Here is a 15,187-nt window from a genome sequence, read left to right as displayed (position 1 = left end):
TTTAGGCAAACCACTGCACAACATCGACTTGCGGCCACTGCCAGTACAAACACCTTCATAGACGTCCGTGTATATCTGGATTTACCAAAGAAAATAAAACATCTTAAACTTGTATCTTTTCATTGCCACAGAGCAGAACTGGCCTTCCTCTAATATCCAGTAGGCCAAGTTCCAAGTAACATCTGCTACTGCTCTGAGGGAAAAGCGGCATACTGGGAGGAGGACAGGAGGAGGGAAGCAAAGTCCAGAAGTAGACAGGAAGCTACTCTGGTCATAGACAACTGCAAAACACTCAAAAGCTCCATAAATACACAATAGAGAAAAACACTGTGAGGAGCTATAGTTTTTTCTACAAAATGCAATAATCATGGAGAACAAAACATTCGGCAAAAAGGAAGGAATTGTGCAAGCAGACGTGACCCTCACATTACCAGAATTCCTGGATACAGGTCTGGCTATCGAAAACACCTTGTAAAATCAGCCCTGTGTGCAGAAAATTGTGTAAGAACATCAGGCTACTCTTGCAGGTCTCAGCTGAGGCAGCTACAAGTGACAAGGACACAGAAGCTCTCCTGTCAAAGTAACATTGTCACTGGAAGGCAAAGAAAAATCTGGAGGCATAATTTACTAATAAGATGTGGGACCAGAAACCCAGGCGTGCTTAGTGGAACGAAAGTAACTCCACGGTGAGGGGAGCAGGTTAAAAGCCAGATGATGTATATATATCCTGAAGAGCAAACCTGGCGGTGCAGGATCAACAATAAAAATTATCTTTGGCCTTGCCCTGCAGCAGATCAGATTTGCTTGTCACACAAGCGTAGCATCCTTGGACAGCAAGAGACTTCTAGACATATAGTTCCACCCATCAGTTGTGTTTTTTGTTTTTTAAACAACCAACCCACTGGACACTGTAGGTCTTGATGGTGCTTGTGGATCAAATTTACATTAGGAAGCTGGTAGCAGGCTGTTATTAGTCAAGGCCATAGCTCAAGTAGAAAAAAAAACATTACTGCTTGCTAGCAAGCACTATAGCAATGCTGGATGTGACTGACCCATAGCAGAAGTCTTCTCTACGAGGGAGTTGCAGGCTTCCCTACCTCTCAGAAAATCTGGCTGCAACCCAAGTCCTTTGAGAGGAACAAGCCTTCTATGAAGCCTACCCTCCACTGTTTCCAAACGTTCAGCTAAGGAGACTAAGCAACGATTTTCCTTCCCAATTATTGATACGAATTCAAGTCCAAGCCAGCACAATGCCAGCCGACACTCAGATTTTCAAGAGTCCAACCAGAAAGAGCTCAGTCAGGCCTCTCCAGTTCCCAACTGCCTATTTTTGGAAAATAGCCTCCAGTCCACTCCATAATGAGAGTATGAAAAATACACAACAGATGGAATTTACAAGTTACACTAGCAGCTTCACTCCTGTTTGGCTTTCAAGCTGGGGAGGGAAAAAGAGAAAACAGCTCAGTTTTCTACGTTAGCATTGGCTTCGCCTATCAAGTAGAAAACCTGGTATTTACTCCAGAAAAAACACTAGAGAGAGCAGAGTTTCTGGAAGAAGAGCCTCATGGCTTTCAAATGGGAGTTGTAATCCATCCCCAGTCTCACCAGGCTATGGCTCAGTTACCACTGAGATTGAGCTTGTTTACTCCAAAGCAAAAAGCTTGGCATGACTTACAGAAACAGCTTTTCTTGCCAGAGCTCTAATAGCAAATGTCTGTGGAAAAGCTGCTTGGAGAAGTGCTGTTTACTTTGGTAATGGAGCAAGTTCCCTGGAATGAAGTCTTGCAATCTTCTCAAGAGATGTTGCAATTCATTTACCTGTACCTCAGCTACATACCATACAGGCTGCTGTCAGAGCCTGAGAACTACTTGGTTAAGTCAGGAGGCCAAGGCACATCTATCTCAGCTACTCTCAACAGGACTACGCTCTGCTGCTACACTGCATATACAACTTGGGTCCTAATTGAATGTGGTGGTTCTTTGTTTTCTTTCTTCTGTGCTTAAAGCTAAGCCACAGCCAGCAACACCTCCTGAAGACACTTTTGAGAAGAGCCCCAACACAACATTCTCAATCATCATCTTTGTAAGTGTGGCTTTAAAGCCAAACTTACCCCCTTGACTGTCTTTTTTTAGGCAACTCTCAACTTGGACCCCAGCACACTGCTAGAAATGCTTAGAGGGAACACCAGCATACAGTTGAACTAATAACTACCTGGGGAGAAAAGAAATTCAAGGTAGACTGTGGATGCCAAGGCTCCCTTTCTGTTTAGGGAGTCACTGGCCTGAGGCTATTCTGCTTTTCCTCATTTAAGACAGTTTCAAGCCTCTGTCCAAATTCTCTCTGACCACACAGAGATGACAGGCTCCCCCCTCCAAGTATTCCCAGCTCTTGAGTCTAGTGCCAAGGGCTACTCATTTGCTCAAACTTCAGTTTGAGATGTTAGCTTCCAACAAGGTAGCTCACTTAGCCCCTCCCTAATCCAGTAACTAAAAGATCCCTTTGTAGTTGAATTAAATGGACTTCCTACTGAAACAGGTACTTGCATTTGCACATTTTGTTTACAAACAACCTGCACTCTTGCAAGAGCACCGAGCTCATACTTCACACACAGCTGTAGCCATGCTTTGTGCTCTTAAGTGTTGAGATTCCTGCTTTGAGGAAAAACCAAGCTCTAATTTCAAGTGTTTACATGTACTCCTGAGATCAAGAAAAAAATGTTACCATGATTAGGTTATGTAAAAAGTTTAATTAGAAAATAAATAAGTTTGTTATGGAAACATTAAATATTAAATACAGTAATAAATATTTACACATTTACAGATATGACTTGACAATTAATGGTGTTTCTCTGCTACCAGAAGAATTCTGCTCTGTTATACAGAACACACTCACTCTTCCAAGAAGAAACTGAACTCAAATAATACTCTGTGCTCAAGACTGCATGGACAGTTCAAGAAACCAAGGACACTGGGGTCAGAATAGTTTGAGGTAAGTTGAGTTCTTCGCACCAGAACATAGAGCACAAGAGACCACTGCTTGCAGAGTGTCAGTGCATGAATGTAATTCTTCAGAGGAACAGGTTCTTGGTCAAGTTCAACTGACTGGATCTCATGGGAAGCATTTTATAATTTAAGTGCTGCTTAAAGCAGCATCACGTATCTGGGTAACAGAAGTAGCTTTGTGTTTACAACAGACAGGTCCAGGCTTTTCAGCTTGTTTGAGCATGGATCTTTTCCTTCAGATACAGAGCTTCAGATCTTGCATTTACTGTCTCAGCATCCTGAGGAGACTAACCATAACTGAGGCTAGCGCACACGCAAATGGATAGCTCCACTCACACAACAAGTCCTACTGAATTCAGAGGGATTACTTGCCACACACACAGTAACAGAACCCAGGTGTGGCTGACAAAGACCTGTCACCAACACCCTGCAAGTCAGAACTAGAGACAAAGTTCTTTGAAGCTGATATCAACAGGGAGCACAGCAACAGCAGAATTAGGTTTTTCATCCACTGAGGTCTAGGCAGAGAAGCCATCCAGAGCTCTTCCCTTTTTCACTCTGGGAGAAAGAAGGGAATTTTCTCCCCTCCATTCATTCCTGAAAGCTGCAACAAGCTCTCTCCCGTAGGGTTAGAGCTGCCAAAGGAGACTTGCTAACAGAAGAAAGTCCATCACACAACAGCAGAGACTGGAGCTCCAGCACTGACAGAGGTCTCAGTAGCAGCAGTCTCTAGCAGGCCTTGATAGCAGGTCCTCCACCCCACAGTGGCAGCTCCTTCCACACCTTTGTGCCAAGATGTAGTGGTAACTGTCCTCCCCAGCAAGCGATTCAGCAGCAAGTGGCATGTTGACATCTCCTTGCAGCAGCCTCTGTCGTGATGACTCAGGGCTTAGTGGCTACAGCTCCAGCCCACAGTGTCCAGGTGGATGTGTCAGGTAGCCAGAGGTAGCCTGCAGCATGGCAGTGGCCACATCAGAATTGTTCTGTAAGGGGCAGACCAGGTACGTTAATCACTACCCAAGACAAGCACTCTGTGCTAGACCTGTGTCAAACCTACATCTGAGGCAGGTAGGTTAAGTATGTGCACACACCTGAGGACACTCTGCTAGATACTCTTCAGCTTCAGGTAAGCTTTGAGCAAAACATTACAATTATGACTGGACAAAGCTTGGACAAGGTCTGTAGCTGACACATGGCAAAGCAGAACTACTGACTTCAGCCAGAACTTCTTCTCAGGACTATGCTTTATAGTTTCCTCCAGCTTGTAGTGTAACTCCTGTTCAATAAGGGTCCTTGAGTCTGCTGTTACGCACACTTATGCTCAGGAGAGACCAATTTGCTTGCTCATTAAAATCCACTAGATTTCTCCCAGGGGTGATCCACCTAGGCCAAGGAGCTTTAGCATTCAGTTGCTATGACAGTATGAAACCTGTCTGAGAGGCTATCTATGGTGCTCACACAATTGGCAGCTTTGTCTTGGTCTACAGCCTCTAAGCACCAGAAACTTCCTGATGCCTTGCAGAGAAGACATGAAAATCCTCAGTACTTCTCTTATGAGGGGTGACGATCCACTTGGCTACCACACCATCTTCCATGATGAAATTCTACCATGGTTTCTTGCACTAAATATTTGCCCCTGCCCAGATATTAGGGTTTTTTTTTTTCTTCCTAAGTCCATTTATCACAGTACAGCTTCCTATCCTCACTCTTCCTTTAGGACAGCAGCCAGAAAGCTAACAGCACTGTTGAAGAACTCACACCTCAGGTGGTTTCGAGAAACCAGAAAACCGAGCTAGTCCTTCACATGTAACCTATGTGTTTTAAGGCACTTCAAGTGTTAGAAGCAAACACTAGCTTTGCAAAACATGCATGCAATTCTCATATGTAACTCCAGCCTGGAAGGACTGAAAGGTGTTTCAAGGCAGCTTTCATACCTGCTTTCTCCTCATTTACACACCAACATGGCCATTTCTGTTTTCTTGTCGAAGTTTTTTCCTTTCTTCTTTCTCTTCATACTGAGGACACTTTTTCCTGACCCTGTGGAATTATGGCATGTTAGAGGTCATTTTGAACCTGATGGACATCCTGTTGTTTCCAGCCCCCACATCATCTGCAGCATTTAGACTCACATCCTTTGAATCCTCAAGCAAATCCTCAGCACCAGGAAGTTTCAAGCAAGACAGGTTTTAAACATTTGGCATCAAGCGGTATCTGACAATAACATCAAGAAGCCCCTGAGTTAGGCACTGGCAGTTTTGCCTCACAGTGCCAGGGCTTCCTGGCTTAAGCCCGAATAGGTAGCAAGATGAAGAGTGTTTATTGCTGGAACTGAGCAAAGCACCAGGAGACTTTCTGGAGGACAGATTTCCTGGTGGCTTCAGCAAACGGCTGTGGAGACCAGACTGCCTTCCTCCACCCCACAGCAGAGCCCTGGGGACTTCAAGTATTTGGAGTCTCTGTCCCCTTGATGAGTCCCTTGAACACATCATAAGCAAGCTGCTTATTTATTTTCTCCTAATTTCTCCAGTCTTTTCTAGTAACTCTTCCAAACAGACCACCTAGCTTCTCTGGATGAAGGTACAGATGAACTATCTCATACTTCAAGCCTGTGAGGTTCAGAGCACGAAACAAATGCAATCCTATTCCACAGCTCACTCCAGAAACTAACCATGATCATTTACTCTTAAGCACTACAGAACTGGTTATCTCTCCTAGCAGAGAGGAACAAGGCAGTGTTTAGAGAACAAGTGTTCATCCCAGCATTCCTCAAGTTCAGATCTCTATGTGAAGCAACAGTGAAATGACAAATGCACACCTTGTTTCCTGAATTGCAGGAAAGAGTACAGCATGTACCCAATTCAGTTTACATACTTCAGCAAGATCCAAAATTAGACTGAACTTTTGTGTTTCGCCTACAGTATCCCAAGCCCTACTGTGGTGAAGCTGCAGTGTCACAACTGGAGGACTGCTCCACTACTCGGGAACCACTGGAGTCAGGCTCCCCATGCTGACTAACCTCAGCACAAACTCCTTGCGAATGCACTGCCAAGCCGCAACGGCACAGGCAGGCATAAGCCACTGCATATTGCTTGTTAGCAGGTACAAAGAAGAGTTTGATATAACACCTGAAACATGTACCCAGAAAAGCTCTTTTAATTTATTCACAGCAGGATCCCAGATTCCAATTACCCCCCACACACACACTGAACTGTCAGCAGTTGGTTAGGCTGGAATGGTTGTTCCCTCCATCTTAACAGCAAGCAGTACAGTATTTGGGACTGACAGCGCTTGTTCCCCCCATTTGCTTCCCCCTCACTTTAAGTATTTAACCCCAGCAGCCTCCATTATTAAATGGACAGTTGGAGCACCATTTCCTTGCCTCCAGCTGTGTACCCAGTTGTCAGTTAATAGCCATGCATGAGGCTGTTATATTACTGCTTGCAGGCTTCTCCATGAGGATTAGGGAAGGCACTGTTGTGTCAGCATTAATGCTCCTCCTCCACTTACTGCTGATATTTTGCAGCACTGTAACTACCCTGGTTGTAGCAAGAGCAGAAAGGCTCTTGTTTTAAAATACATGGGTCACAGGCTGCCCACAGCCAACAGCGAGAGAGGCTAAGTGAACACTTAGTCACTTGGGAACTTCTCAGACCTTGCTTCTACCCTCAAGACATATCCAAGCTGGGATAAGAGCACAGCCCTTTTGGATGTCTTCCACACAGGGAATTCAGATGAGCCACGCACATTCTGGGGCTATTGGACACAAGCCCCGCTCATGCTTATGCTAGACAGACACCAAAGAGTATAATACTTACTGCACTATCACAATGATAAGTACAGTAATGAAGCTGATGCTTGAGAGCAGGACAGCTACCACTACCAACACAGTCTTCGAGTAGTCTGTCACATCATTCTTCCTTTGAGTCTTCATGAACTGTTCACCACAGCGCTCACCAAAAAAATCCTGATGACACCTGCAAGTAAACATTAACACAAGTTCTTATCAGCTCCTGTGCTGTCTGGAGCCAAGGACACCCACACACATTCAAACCTGACTTAGACATCTTCAGAGTTTCCCATGAATCTCAAGATGCTCCCTTTAGAGCGTGTTCATGAAATGCAGTCACTGCTCTAGCACAAGGTTTGTCAGCATTTCAACAAGTCGAGATTAGTTTGGGCGTGATGTTCCAGGAAAACACGCCTTTTCATTCTTTTGGTTTGAGTTTATGACCAACTGATGAGTTCAGTGGCTTGTTATGCATCTCAGATTCCATCATCACTTAATTTACATGGCAGAAAGATTCTCAGTCAAAATACCGCAGGAGATGGATCTATGCCGAGTTGACACTGATTTTTCCTCTGAGCCCTCATACGCCACCGGCTCATGGCAATCACACCTAACTCACAACGTACAAGTGACTTACTTGCAGGTCACCATCTGGAGATGTTCTAGGTATATGCATTCACCATGGATGCAAAAGTTTTTGTATTCCATTTCACAAGGAGTCCCTTTCTTTTTGTTTTTCCCTTTGTTTTTCTTCCTTCTTGATTTGCCAGCATTCTTCTCACCCCCCCTCTTTGTTGGCTTGGGTTTAACCACAGGTTCAACTGAAAAAAGGATAAGATGACTCAGTCTAGCAATGCTAAAAAGCTAGAGTCTGTGAAAACTGAATTACAGAATTTGGTGAAGGGTAGGGGGATGGTCACTGCAGGAGCATCTGTGACCGGGAAGCATAGGATGCAAGTGAGCATGCAGCTGGGCATTTCACACCCAGCACAAAGGCAGCAAGCTTAGAAGCTCAGTAAGCACAACTCTGCCACCATTACGTCCTGTGCAACGCAGACCAAAAGCAGTAAGAGCAGATGAGCTGAGAGCCACCCGAGATGAAGAGCAGAGTTGAAGGACTGCAGCATTTCACAGCATAAGATACTCTAGTGAAACCATACAGGTTCGAGCAAAGACCTGCAAAGAACATGGAGTTCACACTGAGCCAAGCCATCCACTGGTTTTATATCGACTCAGACACAAGGCTAACAGCCTCCATCGCTCTAAACTCTCCATTCGCATCAGTGATGAAAGGCATTATAGCTCAGTAGATAGTCCTGGGCATTTGCAGAGGCAAGACAGCTTGCTGTCCCAGTTAGCATACTTGTTCCTCCCAAATAACCTGCAGTGCTGTCTTCAGCAGAAGATAGTTGACTTCCAGTTCTCCTACTTTGAGAGAGATGCCGAGTGCACCGAAGGAGTGAAAGCAGGATAGTCCTTAAGAGTCAGGTTATTTGTTCTGCCACTTACTGTTGCCCCTCATTATCTTAATTAAGACAAACCTCTAGAAGAGCGTGGTTTAAAGTGCTGGTGACTTAGTAGTCTTTGGATTTAAGCAAGGGCAATCACCTTCCTTTTGCTGGGAAGAACAAGCTGAAGCCAGTCACTGACTTGAGGATCGTAAGCTCTGCAGCTGCTCCATGCAGCAGTCAAAGCTCCATCACATTGTTTTAGAGCAAGCTGGTAAAACACTGGTTCTCTGAAGAAACCATTCCTTTACTGCTAGCCATACAGCAAGTCTTCTCAGTGCAACACTGTGCCATTCAGGTGTAACAGCTAACCAGGTGAGTTTGAATAGGTCTTAAGAACAGTAGAGCTATTTACAATACTCCTCAATTTCTCTATTGTGCTCTGCAGACCTAATGAAAATAATTTTGAATATTAATATTTTACCCAGAGCACTATGCATATAGGCAATCACCACCACAGGACACAACTTGATCCAACTACTTTATAACCCTGTATTTCTAGTGACAAGAAGAGAGCCTGCACAAAGAAACAAGGTGTAGTTCACTGTTGTCTAGACAGCTGATCATTTTAACTTCTAGAGCAACAAGCCTGGCTTGAAGTTACTTAAAAGCAAAAACGCCTTCAGCAACCAGAAGTCTGATTCAAATGGTATAAGCTATATTAATATGTAAACAAGGAACACTGTTCCTGCAGCAAGGTTTCCTGTCCCTAGAAGTGTGAGCTTACTGCTGACAGCTGAGGCCCCTGCTCTGTCCAGTTCGACTTGATATTTAGGTTCACACTTTCATAGTTGAGGCTGTTTCCATTCTTCCCTCTTCAAGGCTCAGCTTGTCAGTTTGATCTCTGTGTCCCTGTCTGCAAGCTGCACAGCTAGGAAAGCCACCTGTTGAATCATAACAGCTTGAAGGCTCCACAGATAAACCTCATGCCAAGTAGAAGAGCTGGTCTACAAACCAACCACCTTTGGAAGCAATTCTGGTTTCTGCCCAGTTATACAACACTTAAGTCACCAAGGCAGTAGTTTTACAGGCCAAACTGCTCAATAACTCTAACATTCACGTCTCCCCTGGAGGTCTTCAACTCATGAAAAACTTTAGCAAGGGTCCACGAATTCCCCAAACTGAGCATCTGGAGCATGGCCCCCTTCACCTAAGAGGTCCTTTCATCTCATTCAAGTCTCAGGATGTTTCTGCAGAAAAATAGTAGCCAGATCCATCCTAGAGGGCAACAGCACCAGCCTACTAACATCTACTGAGGTAGAAATCACTTGTAGGTACCTGGCTTGTATTACAATGGCACTTAGCCCAGAACCAACAAAATCCTCCCATCCCTTTAGTCAGGTGGGCTATTCTGATCTCCTCACAGCTTACTAGTGGACAAATTAAAAAAAATTCACACAACAGCTATTGACAGTGAAGTACTGTCTGAAAGATGGTTAACAAACTTTTCTGCAGCCACTTAAGGGGTTTAAGTGTTTGCTTTCCCAGGAAGTTTTAGTCCATTCCAAGCCAAATAAGCCATCATGAGAAAACACATAAGAAAACCTTGGAGCAAGAACGACAACCTGAGGTAAAACCCACCTTTAGGGCCAAACAGCACTCATAAACCTCACTGAGGCTTCCATGGTAAGTAGGTGGTAGCTGCCCCATCACAGCCCTCCTGTCAGGTTTATCAGGGAAGAGCAGTACAGCAGGCAATCAGCTAACCTGCAGCTTCCACACACCCTAGTCACGCTCACACAAAGTCTTCATCCCTGATAGCCTATTTTTAATGCAACAGCTTCAAGCAGAAGCACACTTTTGCTCCATACTCTACGAGCTAAGTGCTGCAGCCTTACAAAAGAGGTAAGTCAGAAGGAAGCCGGTGCTCACACCTAGAGAGCCCTCAGGCCCGGCACTGCCGAGCTGACGAGCCCATTTCACACCTGGCCCCGTCCCCCGGCGCCGGGAGGGCTGCTGACTCACCTCGGATCAAGTCGTCCACGATGTACTGGTGGACGGGCAGCGCCTCCTCGTACTCCTCATCCTCCTCGTAGTCGGGACCCGACACGGCCTCGCCCTCGCGGGCCTCGGGCTCCCGCTGGCCAGGGCCCCCGTGCCGCTCCGGCTGCGTGGCGTTGGTCGACGACGCGGCGACAGGCCGGCACGCTGCGAGGTAAAATGGCGCCGTGGGCAGGGGGCAAACCAACCGCCGCCGCGCGACGCCGCCGCGCGACGCCCCCTCCCCTCCCCGCCCCTCCCCACCAACGGCGCCAACCGCCGCCCCGCGAGGCCCCCTCCGCCGCGCCGCTCCCCTCCCGCCAGACCGCCGGCCCCGCACGCACCTGCCAGCGCGGCCAGCGCGGCGATCAGCGCCACAGCGCGCATCGGCGGGCCGGGGCGGGCGGCGGCAGAGAGAGGCTGTGGCGGCGGGCGGCAGCGACGCGCAGCGCTCCATGAGGAGCCGCCCGCCGCCGCCGCCCGCTTTATAGACGGCCGCCGCTCGCGCGCCCGGACGTGGAGCGGCGTCAGCGGGGCGGGGCGGCAGGTGAGGGCGGGGGGCGGCGCAGGCGCAGCTGCCGCCCGCCGCTGCGGCGGGGAGTTGCCATGGCGAGGCCTGCGCGCGGTCACAGGGCCGATGGCGCAGGCACACCCGCCTGGTCGCTGCGCTCTTCGCTCTGCCCCCCTGCCCCGCTCCTCGGGGAGGAGGCAGGTGAGATAGATAGGGCAGAAATGTTTTTCAGCAATAAATCTGGTGCTCACCCTTAGCCGCGGTCCGCGTGTGTTTGCTTGAGCGGCGCGTGAGTAATGGCTGAGTAAGGAGTGGAAAGGAGGGTGGGCGTGCATCCAGGCTGAGGCGAATGTGCTCCTCGGGGGCACTTCGGCTCGTAATTGCCACGGTAGCCCTTAGCGGAGGGCGCCTTAGCACGGCCGCCTCTCCTGAGCTGTCGCGTAAGGAGGCGTGAAGGAGACCTACCCGCTTTTAGGGGAGAAGAGCGAGGGCGGCGGGGTTGTAACGTGCTGGTGTAGGGTGGGAACCTGGAAAAGCCCCGCGGGGGGCGAGGACGAAGGGATCGGTGCCCCTCTGCGCCAGGCCCCGCACAGGCCCCGCGTGGCGCGGCGGGGCGGGAGGGCAGCGGGAGGCGATGGTGCCAAGCGTTAGGGAAGGGGGGGATCTGGCGACCTTCTCTTCTAACCAAGAGGGGCCGGAACGCTACTCACAGCTCAGGAAGCTGACGGAGCCTTTGCTCGACGTGGCTGGGATCCAAGCTGCTCAGTCATTAAACCTTCTCCTCTCTTGCACACACGCAGAAGGAGGATATGCGGCTCCCAGTGCCGTCTTTGCCGGGCCGTGCCAATCCCAAGAAGCGATGCCCAAGAGCTCTGAAAAAAGTTGCTGAATCAGTCGCTTGGACATTAACCTGCGACAGACGGCCCTGGCAAACCTCCGTCAGCCCCTTTGTGCGTAGTGCAATTAAAACAGGTTTTCATTAGCTGACAGCTTTACTGTTGGGATTTTTTACCGTTGTGTTTCCCCTCGTTTCCCATGCCTTTTCCTATAGAATCTACAGCAGAGAAAAGACAAATCCTGCTCAGCCGCCACAGCCCTGGGACAGAGAGTGCTTGGTCCCGCTGCAGGACCAGCAGGCACTCGCTGAGCAGCTCCCGGGCTACAGCTCCGTCATCATTTGGGGGCAGCCAGGGGCTCGACCGCGGCCCTCCTTTCCCCCTCGGACCAAAGTTCCCTTCCCACAAGACCCCCGTAAGTCCCAGGGCCTGGCGTGAGCAGAGACCGAGTGCGTGCGAGTGGAGTTTCTCCAAAGGCAGAGACATTGGAGTTTGGGGTCTCTTCTGTCAAAACGTGGGGGTGGTTGTGTGAGAATGGCCGCAGGGAGGTTTGTAAACTGGGAGTTTTCCTTCCCCTCCGCCTGCCACGCTCAAGGCCTGCTCCATCAGTGAGGCACCGCAGCTTCCCTGCTGAATTTTCTTTTTTGCAGCTGTTAAAATGAAGTATTTCTCCCAGGTTTTTATCAGAGATTCACTGGAAACATTTTCAATTAACTTTTTAAAGTTCAGTCAGAGGAATATACTGAGCACTGACAACTTCAGCCCCGTGCGCTATGCTTGGCAAACTGCTAAGCAAGCGAAAGGAGAAGCTTAGCGGGGGAAAGGTTGAATGACCCGAGTGCAATTGCCCCTGTTACCTGTGCTGTTTGGAGACCAAACACAGCATATCCAGCGCCTGACTCACTGCCTTCCCTCTCTCCTCCAATCTCCAGTCGATGGCTCCGTCTCACTGGCTGGCAGCAGCGAGGAATTTGGCTCGGCATGCTTCAAATTTGTCAGGCATTTCGCCGACTCCCTCCTGCCGCTCCTGCTTCCTTGAAGAAGAAGGGGCAGCCTGGCATCAACCAGCACCGCTCCTCGGCGTGCAGAACATGCAGCAAGGTGGTGATGGCCGCCGGTTGTGCACGGAGAGGTTCAGGTGGGACATCAGGGGAGCTCTTCCCAAATGGCGGTGTCCTGGCAAAGCCCTGCTTGGCTGCTTCTCCGAGAGGACACCCTCCAGAGCCCCACCGTGTTTCAGGACATGCAGGGTGGGATCCCGCCACAGGCCCCCAGCTCTGTTGTGTGCTGTTGGGGAGGAGGCACTAAGCTTGGCCGTGGCCTTCTTCCAGGGCTGGAAAGACACTCGGACTCTGCCCCCAGGCTGAGCTCCCGGAGGATGTCCCCAGGAGCAGTGAAAGGATTAGAAGCCTTGAGGGGGCTGCAAGGCTCACCCCCGTGGCCTGCCCCACTGTGGCTGGGCCGGTGGGGCAGGTTGCTGGGCCGGCAAGGGCAGGGCTCACCTTTGGGAAGGTGCTGGTTCCCCGTGGATGCAGAGTGCCACCTACTGAGCCACCGCTCCCGGCAGCACCCGGGGTTTTCCAGCAGGACACCCAGGCTGGGGCTGCTGTTCAAAGTGCCCCTGCCCGCTCTGGCTGGTCCATCATGCTGGTCCCAGCAGACAGGGAGCTTCCCCAAAGGCTGGTGGGCCCAACAGGGTGCACCTAAGAGATTAGCAGGGAGCCCGTGCAGGGAGCTGCACGCACGGGCGCAGCCAGAGTCTTTCCTTGGCGTCTGCCCTGAGCCAGACCTTGTTTTCCATGGGCTGGCGGCACAGTGGGAGGAGATGGGCCGGTGGTACGCTGCCCCGTTCTTGCTGACGGAAATGAACGCCTCGGGAGCCGGGCTGGTCCTTCCTGTGCCTCAACCATCTTTTTGCTAGCCCTGAAAACCTTCAGCGCAGCCTGGACTCAGACAGCACCCGACAGCACCCAGCGCAGGTGGTGATGGGGCCAACTCTTTTCCCCTCCGGTCTCCAGCCGCATCTGTGGAATACGGCACCACGGCCACGTTGGAAGGGAGGTTTCTCTCCGTCGGACTGCCTTTCTTCTCCCAGGCTTATCTCCAGAAAACATCCCAGCGATGAAGACTGTGGCTGTGTTTCCTGCTGTGGAGCAGCGCATCCTCTGGCTACCTGCAGCCCCGGGGCCACAAGGCTACCCTGGCAAGGACCTGATGTCCTGAGGCAGCAGTCCAGCATCTCCTGCTCTGTGGTGAATCCCAGCAGATTTTGCTGACTTGACATTAATGCGCTCTCTCCTTTTGCTTGGCAGCTCCTGGGGCCTGCTGTCCTCCTCCCTGACCATGGCCTGTCACCTTGAGATGACTGCAAAGGAAGGATGTGCCCAGGATGTGAAATTGCACGTTGTCAGCTCTGCTTTGTGCTGGGAGCCCCCAGGTTGCCCGACTATTTGGATCATATTTCCTTCTGCTCTGACCCCGGACGAGGTGGCCAGCACACAGCCCGTCCCTTCCGCAGCCGTGCCGTGGCAATCGGGGCGTAGACAGGGACTTGCGGAGGCGAAGCAACATCGATGCTGACAGCTGCCTGGCCTTGGTGGAGCATGCTTGGGCATCGTGTCTTCCAGAAGAGTCCGAGTGCCAACTGCGATCTCGTTATTCACTCTCTTTACTTTTGATAAAACCCTCAAGAAATGCGTGAAGGGAAAGGAAGTATCTGAAATACCTGCCCATTAATTTTCTTCACTGACATCAAATGTTTATTTTGCAAGGGCGGGCACAGCTGACCTGGGTGTTTGAACATGAGTTATCCTTTCTCATCCATCCAGTTGAGAACAGGTGGAAAAGGGTAATGACTCAAACCGGAGTGGTGTCTGTCTGGGCAGCTCACCAGACTTTCACTTGACTTGTGATCTGCAGACGCCAGTATCTTCTGCTATCAGCAGCTCCCTCATAGGCAGGGAGGGAGCTTTGAAGTGAGGCATGTGTGACTCCGGTTCCTGCTGATGTAAATCACGATTGCTCTAATAAAGAGGATGTAGATGTGTAGCCAGGGTGTTGGCGAGGAGGGAAGGGGAAAGGCCTGGGTACTGCCTTTCTGGAAATTGGTACAGATTTTGCTAGCCTCTGAGATCCACAGGCGTTCAGATGGTCGTGCATCCCTGCCGTGAAAGCCCTCAGCAGGCAATTTTTTTCTAAGATGGTGATGTTCTTCCTGTGCTCCACTCCTTTCCCCGAGACTTTGGCTGAAGCAGGGATTGCATGAGCAAAACCTGTCCAGAAAGGGAATAAATTATGCACTTGTACTGCATCAGCTGTTCACCCTGGGGAAGTCTGCCCGGTGGCATGTGCTTTCAGTCACTCTGCATTTGACTGCAAAATCTTTTGGAGAAAACCAAAAAGGACAAACAAAAATCTGCTGGCCCCCATGATGACAAGATCTGGATTTTTCTCTAATTTATATCAATACAAATGAAAAACAGTCCCCCTGAAAATCTAAGGGGTACCTTCTCAGCCAACGGAAACTCCAGCAACCCTGAGCATCCCTGCTTAATCCAATGAA

The 15,187-nt window shown here is 49.7% G+C and overlaps 1 protein-coding gene across 1 annotated transcript; it reads right to left on the bottom strand.

Annotated features, from left to right (window-relative positions):
• Positions 1-2,727: 2,727 nt before the first annotated feature.
• Positions 2,728-10,814, bottom strand: AREG (amphiregulin). The gene is made up of 6 exons (XM_075501359.1): positions 10,623-10,814; positions 10,264-10,446; positions 7,428-7,611; positions 6,819-6,977; positions 4,938-5,040; positions 2,728-3,986 (listed from the first exon to the last, which is right to left on the bottom strand). Exons 1-5 carry the CDS (start codon positions 10,663-10,665, stop codon positions 4,953-4,955), a joined length of 657 nt encoding a protein of 218 aa, XP_075357474.1. The 5' UTR covers positions 10,666-10,814; the 3' UTR covers positions 2,728-3,986; positions 4,938-4,952.
• Between the last annotated feature and the right edge of the window lie 4,373 nt (positions 10,815-15,187).

Source organism: Mycteria americana, chromosome 4, assembly GCF_035582795.1.
Source record: "Mycteria americana isolate JAX WOST 10 ecotype Jacksonville Zoo and Gardens chromosome 4, USCA_MyAme_1.0, whole genome shotgun sequence".
Taxonomy (NCBI): Eukaryota; Metazoa; Chordata; class Aves; order Ciconiiformes; family Ciconiidae; genus Mycteria; species Mycteria americana.
This window is presented reverse-complemented; position numbering and strand designations above follow the sequence as displayed.

Excerpts from the sequence above, each read along its gene's own strand:
- AREG (XM_075501359.1), bottom strand. The coding sequence starts at position 10,665 with ATGCGCGCTGTGGCGCTGATCGCCGCGCTGGCCGCGCTGGCAG. Across the intron at positions 10,447-10,622 it reads CGCGCTGGCCGCGCTGGCAG|CGTGCCGGCCTGTCGCCGCG; the intron begins GTGCGTGCGGGG and ends TTTACCTCGCAG. Across the intron at positions 5,041-6,818 it reads CTTATCATTGTGATAGTGCA|GGTCAGGAAAAAGTGTCCTC; the intron begins GTAAGTATTATA and ends ATAATTCCACAG.